General features: G+C 44.8%; 1 protein-coding gene across 1 annotated transcript; it reads left to right on the top strand.

The window, feature by feature from the left end:
* The first annotated feature begins 5,031 nt into the window (after nucleotides 1–5,031).
* ZNF134 (zinc finger protein 134) lies at nucleotides 5,032–12,513 on the top strand. The gene is made up of 2 exons (XM_089902007.1): nucleotides 5,032–10,055; nucleotides 10,718–12,513. Exon 2 carries the CDS (start codon nucleotides 10,819–10,821, stop codon nucleotides 11,956–11,958), a length of 1,140 nt encoding a protein of 379 aa, XP_089758133.1. The 5' UTR covers nucleotides 5,032–10,055; nucleotides 10,718–10,818; the 3' UTR covers nucleotides 11,959–12,513.
* The last annotated feature ends 52 nt before the right edge of the window (nucleotides 12,514–12,565 follow it).

Genomic DNA, 12,565 nt, shown 5'->3' with positions numbered 1-12,565 from the left:
GGACAGACACCAAAAACAACGGGAACTATGAACCTGCAGCCTGCAAAAAGGAGACCCCAAACACAGTAAGATAAGCAAAATGGAAAGAAAGAAAAACACACAGCAGATGAAGGAGCAAGGTAAAAACCCACCAGACCTAACAAATGAAGAGGAATAGGCAGTCTACCTGAAAAAGAATTCAGAATAATGATAGTAAAGATGATCCAAAAATCTTGGAAATAGAATAGAGAAAATGCAAGAAACATTTAACAAGGACCTAGAAGAACTAAAGAGGAAACAAGCAATGATGAAAAACACAATAAATGAAATTAAAAATACTCTAGAAGGGATCAATAAGCAGAATAACTGAGGCAGAAGAACGGATAAGTGACCTGGAAGATAAAATAGTGGAAATAACTACTGCAGAGCAGAATAAAGAAAAAAGAATGAAAAGAACTGAGGACAGTCTCAGAGACCCCTGGGACAACATTAAATGCACCAACCTTCGAATTATAGGAATCCCAGAAGAAGAAGAGAAAAAGAAAGGGACTGAGAAAATATTTGAAGAGATTATAGTTGAAAACTTCCCTAATATGGGAAAGGAAATAGTTAATCAAGTCCAGGAAGCACAGAGAGTCCCATACAGGTAAATCCAAAGAGAAACACGCCAAGACACATATTAATCAAACTATCAAAAATTAAATACAAAGAAAACATATTAAAAGCAGCAAGGGAAAAACAACAAATAGCACACAAGGGAATCCCCATAAGGTTAAGAGCTGATCTTTCAGCAGAAACTGCAAGCCAGAAGGGACTGGTGGGACATATTTAAAATGATGAAGGAGAAAAACCTACAACCAAGATTACTTTACCCAGCAAGGATCTCATTCAGATTTGATGGAGAAATTAAAACCTTCACAGACAAACAAAAGCAGAGAGAGTTCAGCACCACCAAACCAGCTTTACAACAAATGCTAAAGGAACTTCTCTAGGCAAGAAACACAAGATAAGGAAACGGCATACAATAATGAACCAAAACAATTAAGAAAATGGGAATAGGAACACAAATACTGATAATTACCTTAAATGTAAATGGATTAAATGCTCCCACCAAAAGACACAGATTGGCTGAATGGATACAAAAACAAGACCTGTATATATGCTGTCTACATGAGACCCACTTCAGACCTAGGGACACATACAGACTGAAAGTGAGGGGATGGAAAAAGATATTCCATGCAAGTGGAAATCAGAAGAGACCTGGAGTAGCAATTCTCATATCAGACAAAATCGACTTTGAAGACTATTACAAGAGACAAAGAAGGACACTACATAATGATCAAGGGATCGATCCAAGAAGAAGACATAACAATTGTAAATATTATGCACCCAACATAGGAGCACCTCAATACATAAGGCAAATACTAACAGCCATAAAAGGGGAAATCGACAGTAACACAATCATATTAGGGGAATTTAACACAACCTATACACATTCTATTGGTAATCTTATGCAATGGCATGGTTGTAAATATCATTTTAAGCTCAAAACTTCCAAATGTATATTTCCATCCAAAAATCCAGTGATTGTCTAATGATCTACTTTGTAACCTATTCCTGGACATCTGGTAGACATAACACACTCAACATCTTCAAACTTCTCAGCTTTCATTTAAAAAATTTTTTTAAACTTTATTTATTTAGAGCAGTTTTAGGTTGACAGCAAAATTGACAGGAACGTACAGCAATTTCCCATATACCCCATGCCCCCATATATGCATAACCTTCCCCATTATCAACACCCCCCACTAGAATGATATATTTGTTACAATTGATGAACCTAAAATTACACATTATCACCCAATGACCATGGTTTTCATTAGGGTTCACGCTTGGTGTACATTTTATGTGTTTGGATAAATGTATAGTGGCATGTATCCATTGTTCTGAGTTGGTCTCAGTCTGTCAGTGAGGAATGCTGTGGTTGGACTGGCTCTTGTGTTTCTCATTGTGATTGCAAGATGCCCTTCAGCAATATCCAGGAAACTGAAAAAAATACAGGTTTATTATTACTTTTAAACAGTTTTTTACTACATTTATTTATTGATTGATATTATTTGGCCGTGCAGCATGTGGGATCTTAGTTCCCTGATCAGGGATCGAACCTGCACCCCCTGCAGTGTAAGCGTGGAGTCTTAACCAATTGACTGCCAGGGAAGTCCATATAGGTTTATTATTTACAAACCTGGAAATTACATACAACATCTGGATCCACATAGCAAGGTCGAGGTGAGAGAGGGAGTTCATGGGCCTGGGGTTCTGCTTTTATTGTGGTCGAGAGTGGGGGTGTAGGGTTTCATGGGCTCACTCTTTATTGGGGAATTAAAAACATAAGAGTAAGAGTTTAAAGCACAGTAAGAGAAAAAAACAAGTAGCCCAAATGGTCAGTTACTGAGATCAACAAACAGCTCCTAAAGCAAAGGAGCCCCAGTGGGAAAGGCAGCCTGGCTCTTTATCTAATCACCTGGCTAGCAATGTTGTTTATTACAGATAGACATCTTTGAAGTGGATGCCTCTTTGATGCCTTGGCAAACAGTTTACGTCAGGCACTTGCGTTACAAAAAAGAAAATAAAACAACTGTCAGGGCTTACACTTCAATCCACTATTATAGTTCCATTCAGATGAGTTTCACTGCCCTAAAAATTCTCCACCTTTTTATCCCTCCCTCCTGCCTAAGGCCTGGTAACCACTGATATTTTTACTGTCTCCATAGGTTTGCCTTGTCCAGAATGTCAGATTTGAAATCATACAGTACGTAGCCTTTTCAGATTGGCTTCTTTGCCTTAGTAATATGCATTTAAGTTTCCTCCATGTCTTGTCGTGGCTTGATAGCTCATTTATTTTTAGAGCTGAATAGTATTTCCTTGTCTGTATGTACCACAGTTTATTTATCCATTCACCTCCTGGACATCTTCCTTGCTTCCAAGATGGAACATTGGCAGTTATGAATTAAGTTGCTAAAACCATCCATGATGTGCAGGGTTTTGTGTGGACAAAGGTTTTCAATTCCTTTGGGTAAATACCAAGGAACAAAATTTCTGGATTGTATGGTAACTCTATGTTTAGTTTTTTAAGACACTGCAAGACTGTCTTGCAAAGTGGCTGTGTCACTTGCATTCCACCCAGCAATGAATGAGAGTTCCTGTTGCTAAACATCCTCACCAGCATTTGGTGTTTTCAGTGTGTGAGCTTTCTTTTAATTCTGCTCTGGTCACAGCTTTCCCATTTTCAGTCGATGCCAACCCCATCCTTCCAGTTGCTGAGACTAAAAATTCTAGGGATCATGCTTGACTCATTCTTTTTCTCATACCACAGAACCAGCCCCATAGGAAATCTGATTGGGTCCACTTTCAAACTATTTCTTGAGTCTCACCACTTTTCATCACCATGTCTGCCCCCAGCCTGATTAGCACCATCCTCTAGCTGGATTTTTGCAGTGGTCATCTAACTGATTTTCTGTATCCTAAGCTTGTTTTTTTGCAGTCTATTCTCAACTCTCCAGCCAACATGACCCTTCAACACTATGAGTCAGGTAGTGTCCATCTTTGATTAAAATCCTGGAAAGACTCCTCCTTTTACTTAAAGAAAATTCAAAAGTTTTGCAAGACCCTGAGGCACTTCACAGGCCTTTAGCCCATGTTCCTCTCGACCTCCTTTTTTTTTTTTTTTGAATTAAAAAAAGGATATTTATTTAGGGCTTCCCTGGTGGTGTAGTGGTTGAGAGTCCGCCTGCAGATGCAGGGGACGTGGGTTCGTGCCCGGTCCGGGAAGACCCCACATGCCGTGGAACGGCTAGGCCCGTGAGCACGGCTGCTGAGCCTGAGGGTCCAGATCCTGTGCTCCGCAACGGGAGAGGCCACAACAGTGAGAGGCCTGCGTACCGCAAAAAAAAAAAAGAAAAGAAATTATGTATTTAGGCTGCACTAGGTCTTACTTGCAGCATGTGGGATCTTTAGTTGTGGCACATGTGTGGGATCTAGTTCCCCAGCCAGGGATGGAACCCAGGCCCCCTGTATTGGCAGCGTGGAGTCTTACCCACTGGACCAGCATGGAAGTCCCTCTGACCTCTATTTTTTTTTTTCCTATAAATTTACTTATTTATTTTGGCAGCCTTCTCATTGTGGTAGCTTCTCTTGTTGCAGAACATGGGCTCTAGGTGCGTGGGCTTCAATAGTTGTGGCTCACAAGCTCTAGAGCGCAGGCTCAGTAGTTGTGGCGCTCGGGCTTAGTTGCTCCATGGCATGAGGGATCTTCCTGGACCAGGGCTGGAACTTGTGTCCCCTGAATTGGGAGGATGATTCTTAACCACTGTGCCATCAGAGAAGTCCCTGACTTCCTTTTTAAAACTCCCTTCCTCACTCACCTAATTCCATGGGCATCAGCACCTGGCTTTGCTTAGGACATGACACTGGCTGATACAGTTCTTGGATATGCACAAAAATGCCACATGACTTAATTAATCATTTTTCAAGTCTTGCCTGAAGTATCCATGAGGTTTCTCATTACTACTCTATTTAATATTACACCGTCTCATTCCCTGCTCTTCCCCGAAATCCAGCTTTTTTCCCCAAAGGCACCTATCATCATACAGCATATCGTATAATTTACTTATTTTTTCATATTTGCATCTTTGCTTCTCTCTTCCATCTGTAAGTATTTTAAAAACAAGGAAATATGAGTGGACTCAAAGTGACATTTGATGTGGTGTGTCCATTAGGTTTTGTAGCTTTGGGGAATATCTGAGAGAACATTTCTAAACATTTCTTCGATCCTTGCAGTGTACACTACACGGAAACTGGGCGATGGCTTCTTAAGAAGAGTGAAGCTCCGCCCCGTCCTCGGAGCCGCGAGGCCCCAGCGTCCCTTGTGGTTCCACGCGAGGGCGTCAACGAGTCGCTGCGGCCGATGGCTCAGCGGGAACTACATTACCCAGAAGCCCGTGCGCCGCACAGCGGCGGCACTCTTAAGGGTATTTCCGTACGTGCGGAAGTCTTCTGGGAGGGACTTCCGGTATCTTCGCGGCGGACATTTTGTTGGCTCTTGGTCGACCCATCAGAGCATAACATCGGGAGCTGTGGTTCGATTCAGAGGTGACGGAAAGTGAGAAGGCGCGAGAGGCTACCCTGTCCTCGATGCAGAGTGGCTCGGTGGTGGCAGCTCTCGCGAGAATTCCGCCGCCTGGCCGAGCGACGGCTATGCCCGGTTTCCGACCTGGGATCCGTCCCGAATCTGTGTGGTCCAGACTGTGATGGCGGCGGCCTTGGGGACGGACCGGCTTAGGTGGGTGCTGCGGTCCCCGGATCTTGACGCGTCCCTCCCCCCACCTTCGAATCGTAGGACCCCGAGTGGTGACTATTGAGGCTCTTCTGGTCCAGACTCCAGGGCGTTTGCGATGGAGCCGCCATTTCTTTTTCTTTTTGTTTTTTTGCGGTACGTGGGCCTCTCACTCTTGTGGCCTCTCCTGTTGCGGAGCACAGGCTTCGGACGCGCAGGCTCAGCGGCCATGGTTCACGGGCCTAGCCGCTCCGCGGCATGTGGGATCTTCCCGGACCGGGGCACGAACCCGTGTCCCTTGCATCGGCAGGCGGACTCTTAACCACTGCGCCACCAGGGAAGCCCAAGCCGCCATTTCTAATAGCCAGTGTGGTGAGACGTTTAAGAGTGGTACCCCGCCGAGCCACTAGCAGAAGCAAAGACTTGGGGTTGTCACTGAGTCGGGAACTTTCGGGAAACTGGGGTGTTCACATCTTAAGGAAGCAGAGAGTGTGAGTAGTAATGCTTGGAACGTCAGGGTGAGGCGAGTGCTTTCATTAGGAGGACGTTGGGAGCCGTGGAGGAACATGACGTGATCAGGGATTTTTAAAAGTATTCCCAAAGCTCAGGGGAAAACAAACTAGGGTGGGGTGGAGATGATGAGGATGGAGGCAGGGAGACCGGTGAGGAGGCCACAAACTCCAGGAACGTTGTGGTGGTGACTGTACCAGAACAGTGGCAGGGGAGGGATTGGGACTGGATAAATCATTAAATTCTGGAGAGATTTTAAAGATAGAACCAACAGAATTTTCTGGTGTGTTAGATACGGCTGTTAGTGAAAAAGGGATGTGAAGGACCACCCAAGTTTTGTTTTGTTTTTCCCTGAACATCTGAAAGAATGGAAATGGGTAAGTTGGACGAGGGAAGCACCTTTCAGGGGGAACAGGAGTTGGACTTAGGACATGGTAAATCCATAGTGTTTCACAGTATTGGCGTTACATAAGCATTTGGATATGCTGGTCTGGAGTTCTGCACAACAAGCTGGGCTGGAGACCTCTGAGGAGTGAGGTCTTATCAAAGCCTGGAGATGAAATTTAGGGGGAGAATGTTAAGGTTGTTATTTTATGTAGTCCCTGAGGTGAATGGGTACAGGGAAAAGGGGTGGACGTCCCTGAGATTTCCTCCAGAAAGGAGAGGTCCTGGAATACGAAAGGGTTATGGGTGGTGTCAGCAGGAGAGAGAGGGCTGTAGGGTATTAGGAACCCGACCTGAGATGGAGAGCAAGGTGTAAGGTGCTATAAATTTGTCACTATGTGGACTCAGCATGCCCCTCTGTGGAGCCGAGGAAAAGTCAGCCAGGCTAGTGGAGCAGCCCCACCCCAATCCAGGGCACTATTAAATCAGTTCCCTGACTTATCAGGTGAGGAGAGATGATGAACACCTCTAATGAAGGGCCACCAGCATGCTCACCTTCAGAGGAATATATACCAGGTAGGCTGGTTTGGTGAAAGGATCTAGTGTATACCTGGCAAGTATACGTTAGCAGGCAGTTAAAAATTAAAAATATTTAGGTATGATAAATTTATACCACTGCTTAAATGATTGAAAAACTTGTCTCTAAGTATTTGATTACAATGAAAAGTCTTAAATATCAAGTTTTATTAAAGACTTAAAAACAAACCCAAAACTTACAAGAACCTATTATGTACTTCATTCAAGCGAAAAACATTTGCAAAACTGTTAAGAATGTGGACGGTAAAAGTTATTTCAAAGGTACTTGACGCCTACTAACACGTCTGATACAGACAGCCCTATTAGGTGGATACCACCATTATCCCTGCTTTGTACGTGAGAACACAGAGAAATCTTGGATCATGGTTACGTAGCTGGTAGGAGGCAGCACTAAGGTCTGAGTATCTTAAGTTAGACAATCTGAAATCATCCTCACCAAAGGGCAAGGTAGGGGTGAGAGGAACAGTTGTCTTTGAGATCCCACTGTGGTAACCTGCCACTCCCAGCTCCCTCTTCCTGCCAGAGTGCTGTGGTGGCAGAAGTGATTAAGATCCCTGCATAGGTGAGTGCAAAGTGTACAGGTCCTCAGTCAACCATGATCTTGGCAACCCATTATGGCAGATAATGGTGTCTTGGGAATCTTAACCTACCCTTCTGCCTGCCATTGGGTTTGGGGATCCTGGTGTCACCAGAGGCCTTGTGCCCTGCAAACTGTCCTGGAATTATATGGAAGGGTTTCCATTTTCAGCAAGTAATGGGAAGAAGTATGGAACAGTGCCCATGGGAACCATCATATGCAATTACATTACTTGAGGCTGAACTGGTCTTTTTCGGGGAACTTTAGTTCTCCATTATGTCTAGTGATCAGAGAGCAGGGGACAGGTTTCAGCTCTGAAATGGCAGCCTGTGGAGCTGGGCTTCTGTTCTGAAAGTGGTGGGACCCATGGAAAGTTTGGACCAGAGAAGGGAGTGATCTTATTCTGGTCAGGGTTTCTCTGGCTGCACAGTGAAGAAAAGACTATGGGGGTAGTAAAGAGGACTGCTGATGATGGCTGGGCCAGAGTGGTGACTACGGGGGTAAGAGACAAGTGCTTGGATTCTGGTGGGGTTTCTTTGTTTGTTTTTATTTTTAAAGTAGGACCAACCAGATTTTCTGATGTGGAGTGTGAGAGAAAGATGGGAAAGAGTCAGAGATGACCCCACTGTTTTTTGCCTGAGAAGACATAAGGAAGAAAAAGTTCTCAATTGAAATAGTGAAGTTGGTGGTGAGAGTAACTTTCAGAGGTAATATCCAGAGTTATGTTTTGATCATGTTGAATCTGCAGTGGTCCAAAGGCATCTGAGTTGACGTATCAAGTGGACAGCTGGACACATGGGTATGGAGTTCAGAGGAGGGATTCAAGTTGGAGACATCCACAAGGTGACAGCCAGTATGTGATTAGGGTAGAGCTGTGTATCAGATTTAGAGAGAGAACCTTTATGTCTTGGTGGCAGTGCCTTTGGGGGTCTGGAAAGGAAGTGGGCACAGTGGAGTGGAAGTAAGAGTTACCTTAGAGGCAAGAAAAGGGAGGTTAGTGTCCATAGTGAGCAGGGAAAATAGGATCTGGCAGTTGATGAAAGGGAGAAAGTAGACATGAGATGAATTCTGAGGTAAAGCAGTAATAGAGATGACATGAAAGATCAAAGCTGGTCCTTCTTCCCCTCTCCGTGTGCTTTTCAGGTTTTTGTGGTGACCTTTGGTGGGGACTGGGGAGTTTTAGTTGAGCTGGTAGGTTAGTTCAGAGCTAAATTGGGTCAGCTGCAGAGTCACTATGCTTGGGGTAGAAGGCCAGTGGGTATGGGCTTTGAATGAGAGTTTAGTGGTAAGTGTTAAGCCTGTGACTGATGAGGGTATAGTATCCCCAGCATGCAGTAGCAAGGTGGAAAAGGTCTGGCTTTATCTCATAATCTGCATGTGCTTCTGAATTGCTGAAGTTTAATCAAGGAAGGAAAAAATTAAAAGCTGAGTTTGGAAATACCTATGACAGTGGAGGCTGTTGACTGGTGATGGATGTAACCCTGGATGCATTAACCAAGCATTCTCTGGATGCCATGTGCAGGTTTACATCTGGGAGGTACCTACTTTGGGAGCCTCCTTAGATAACGAGGGAGGTGTGGTCTAAAGAGTGATGTGTCCATGGAGATGGAATCTGAATTCATGGCCTGGGGGCTCAGGTACTGAGGGATTTAAGGGGAACGTGGAGGTCAAATTTGTGTATGAGAGGCATAATCTCTGGATCCCATGGGATCTAGCTGGCTGGAGAAGGGTTGGTTCCTGCCTGCCAGGCCCAGACTATACAGTGTGTCTATCTGTCCACTTGCTTTTTGTTCTAGGCTGGGTGAAATGATTAATGGAAAATGAGGAAAGAGGAGGCATCAATTACACCAGGGCCTGCTGTATTGTTTTGCGTTGGGGAGCTGGGGAGGAATGTGAAATTGTGGTGGATACACTGGGAATCCTGGGGAGAGAGGCTACCCTTGTGCTCTTGTGCTGTTCATGTAGGATCATGTGACTTTTGAGGGTGTGTTTGTGTATTTTTCCTGGAAGTCTCTTGATAAAGCTCAGAGACTCTCATATCACAATGCAGTGCCTTCTATGCTTTGCTCTTATGGTTTTCCTGGGTAAGGCCCTGCATATCCCAGTTTTCTGGGCTATGTTCTGCTCTTCCTGTTTTTCCCCTAGAAGTTGTGATTTCCTTCCTATAGCTGGACCGTGAGCACTCCCTCACATACATCCTCTGGGTGCCAGGTCTTGGCTGGGTATGCTCCCTATGCTTCCTGACTTCTGTTGCCCCAAAATTACCAGGAAGGATTTGAAGGTCAAGAGTCTTATGGTCAGCCCAGTGGATACTACCCTGCCTGGCTTCTTCCTGGGTGGATGGCTCTGTCTACACTCATGATGCCTTTTTGCTCCAGATTATGTCCCCTTTCTTTAATTGACATTCCCTTGGGCCTATCTCTATCATGAATTACAGTTATGGTCACTGATTGTGGGGCCCATAGATTGTTCCTTTAAAGTTTTCATTTTGTATTTAATCTCTCCTGGGTGGGCTACCCTGGGCCATTGCTTTCCTCTTCGCTTGCCCTGTCTTTCCTGTGTGACTTGTATCTTCTAGATCCTCTGTGGTTGCTGAACTGTAGCAGGGGAAATATGAGTGCCTGATTGAGAGGTCCTGACTAGCCACAACAAAAGAGACATGGACAGGCCCTGGTGAGTGGGAGTCTGGGCAGGATATAACTTCAAGGATGGGTTCAGATAGCAACAGAAACCTGTCCTATGCGCACTGCTGTTTGGTGCCCAGGCTATAGGCCATACCTTATTTCTCTTTTCCTCCGCATTCTGGGCTCTTTACATACTTTTCACTTCTATTCTGATCTGTGACGCAGGCCTGCCCACCCCACTCATCAGTGCTCTCTACTGCTCCCTCTGTGGTGCTCTCGTCTGTTGGACAATGTTAATGTGTCATGAAACATAAGCATGTACTTAAATAGTTTTTGAATACCAGTTACTCGTTTTAAATCATATTTTCTGGGCCTGGACATAACATTTCTGGATAGTACTCACCTGTCACCAATAGTCAAGGCCCTTCTAAAAGTCATTTGCAAGGTGTGAGTTGGAGATCTTGCCTGCCTCTTCTCTCTCAGCTACACCCCATCCTGTGTCTTTGCTGTAAGGCCTTCCCCATTCTGTGACCCACAGAGTCCAGTACTGCGCAGCAGCTCTTTCTTTAACCTAATCCCAAAGCTGCTGTCCTGCCAGCAACCCTGTGGACTCAATCCTGGGTATGCTAGATGCTAGATACACATTTGTGATGGGATTGCCCACTCCCACTGAAGACAGCATGCTGTTCAGCAGCATTTTTCTGCTTTCAGGTTGTTGGCATGGAGTGGAGAATGAAGAGTCACCTTCTGAGCAGAGTGTTTCTGTAGCAGTGTCACACGTTCATACTTTCAAGGCAGATTCATCGACCCAGATGGCTCACCCTTGTGACTTATGTGGCCCAATCTTGAAAGATATTTTGCACCTGGATGAACACCAAGAAACACACCATGGACTGAAACCTTACACATGTGGGGCATGTGGGAGACAATTCTGGTTCAGTGTAAACTTTGACCAGCACCAGAAGCTGTACAATATAGAGAAACTCTTAAGAGGAGACAAAGGCAAGACCTCATTTGTGAAGAACTGTAGGGCCTGTGAAGAACCTCACCTGTCAGAGAAGCCCTTTGCATGTGAGGAGGAGCAGAAGAACTTCCAGACCAGTTTGGGCAGTCACCAGCAAAAGGCCACCCACAGCAAGAGGAAAACAAGGAGCACTGAGAGTGGGGAGGCCTATCACATTAGACAAATGCATTACAAGTGCAGCGAATGTGGGAAAGCTTTCAGTCGCAAAGATACACTTGTCCAGCACCAGAGAATCCATACTGGAGAAAAGCCTTATGAGTGCAATGAATGTGGGAAAGCGTTCAGCCGCAAAGCCACACTTGTCCAGCACCAGAGAATCCACACAGGAGAAAGGCCTTATGAGTGCAGTGAATGTGGAAAAGCCTTTAGCCGCAAGGACAACCTTACTCAGCACAAAAGAATTCACACTGGAGAAATGCCTTATAAGTGTGGGGAATGTGGCAAATACTTCAGCCATCACTCCAACCTAATTGTACACCAGAGAGTTCACAATGGAGCAAGGCCTTATAAGTGCCACGATTGTGGGAAAGTCTTCAGACACAAATCCACACTTGTTCAGCATGAGAGTATCCACACTGGAGAAAATCCTTATGTTTGCAGTGAATGTGGGAAATCCTTTGGCCACAAATATACCCTTATTAAACACCAGAGAATTCATACTGAGGCAAGGCCTTTTGAGTGCACTGAATGTGGGAAATTCTTTAGTCGAAGCTCTGACTTTATTGCACACCAGAGAGTTCACACAGGTGAAAGGCCTTTTGTGTGCAGCAAATGTGGGAAAGATTTCATCAGAACCTCCCACCTTGTTCGGCACCAAAAAGTTCACACTGGAGAAAGGCCATATGAATGCAATGAATGTGGGAAATCGTATAGCTTAAGCTCCCATCTCATTAGGCACCAGAAAGTTCACACTGCCGGAAGGCTTTAGGAGTGCTTCCAACACAACAGAACTCATGGCGAGGAGCTCTGTGTCTGCCTTTAGAGAGGGAGACATCAATCATGTGTCGAACCACATATATCTGGACATTAATACTGTGGAGTATTTTATGAATGCCAGGTGCAGGGGAAGCTTTCAGAAGCTATGTTGCACTTTCAGACCTGCTCAGGTTCCTTGCCAAATTTCTTAGTGCCTGTGGCTGAAACCATCTCAACTCAACCAGCTTAATTACCCTAATATTTTTAGGGGAGGCAGAACTTCATGCTCTCTTCAATCCCTGGAGGAAATTATAAGAAATCTGAATTAAATGGTGGTCCTCATTTGCTTCCCTATGACCGGAAAAGGTATGGACATGATCCACCTTTAGCCAAGATGATCTAAGCTGTGCTCTGGTAGCAGAAAAGGTTTACCTTATTCATGGACATTGTTGGTCTCATGTGATACTTGTGATGAATTTTTCCAGCCTCCAAGTCACCCAGGCTGGATAACTACTTGACTCATGTTGCTCTGGTTTGTGTGGTAATAAATACCTTATTATTTAAGCCACCTTTAATCTCGGAGGTTCTTTTTAGTGTCTGGAGTGGTTTAGAATCCATTA

The sequence above is a fragment of the Delphinapterus leucas genome, chromosome 20, assembly GCF_059928025.1.
Source record: "Delphinapterus leucas isolate spDelLeu-1000000601 "Yukka" chromosome 20, BTC_Dleu_Yukka2, whole genome shotgun sequence".
NCBI lineage: Eukaryota > Metazoa > Chordata > Mammalia > Artiodactyla > Monodontidae > Delphinapterus > Delphinapterus leucas.
Note: the sequence above shows the minus strand (reverse complement) of the source record. Positions and strands in the feature narration are given on the sequence as shown.

What these genes read in the sequence shown, in the direction of transcription:
- ZNF134 (XM_089902007.1), top strand. Translation starts at nt 10,819, where the DNA reads ATGGCTCACCCTTGTGACTTATGTGGCCCAATCTTGAAAGATATTTTG.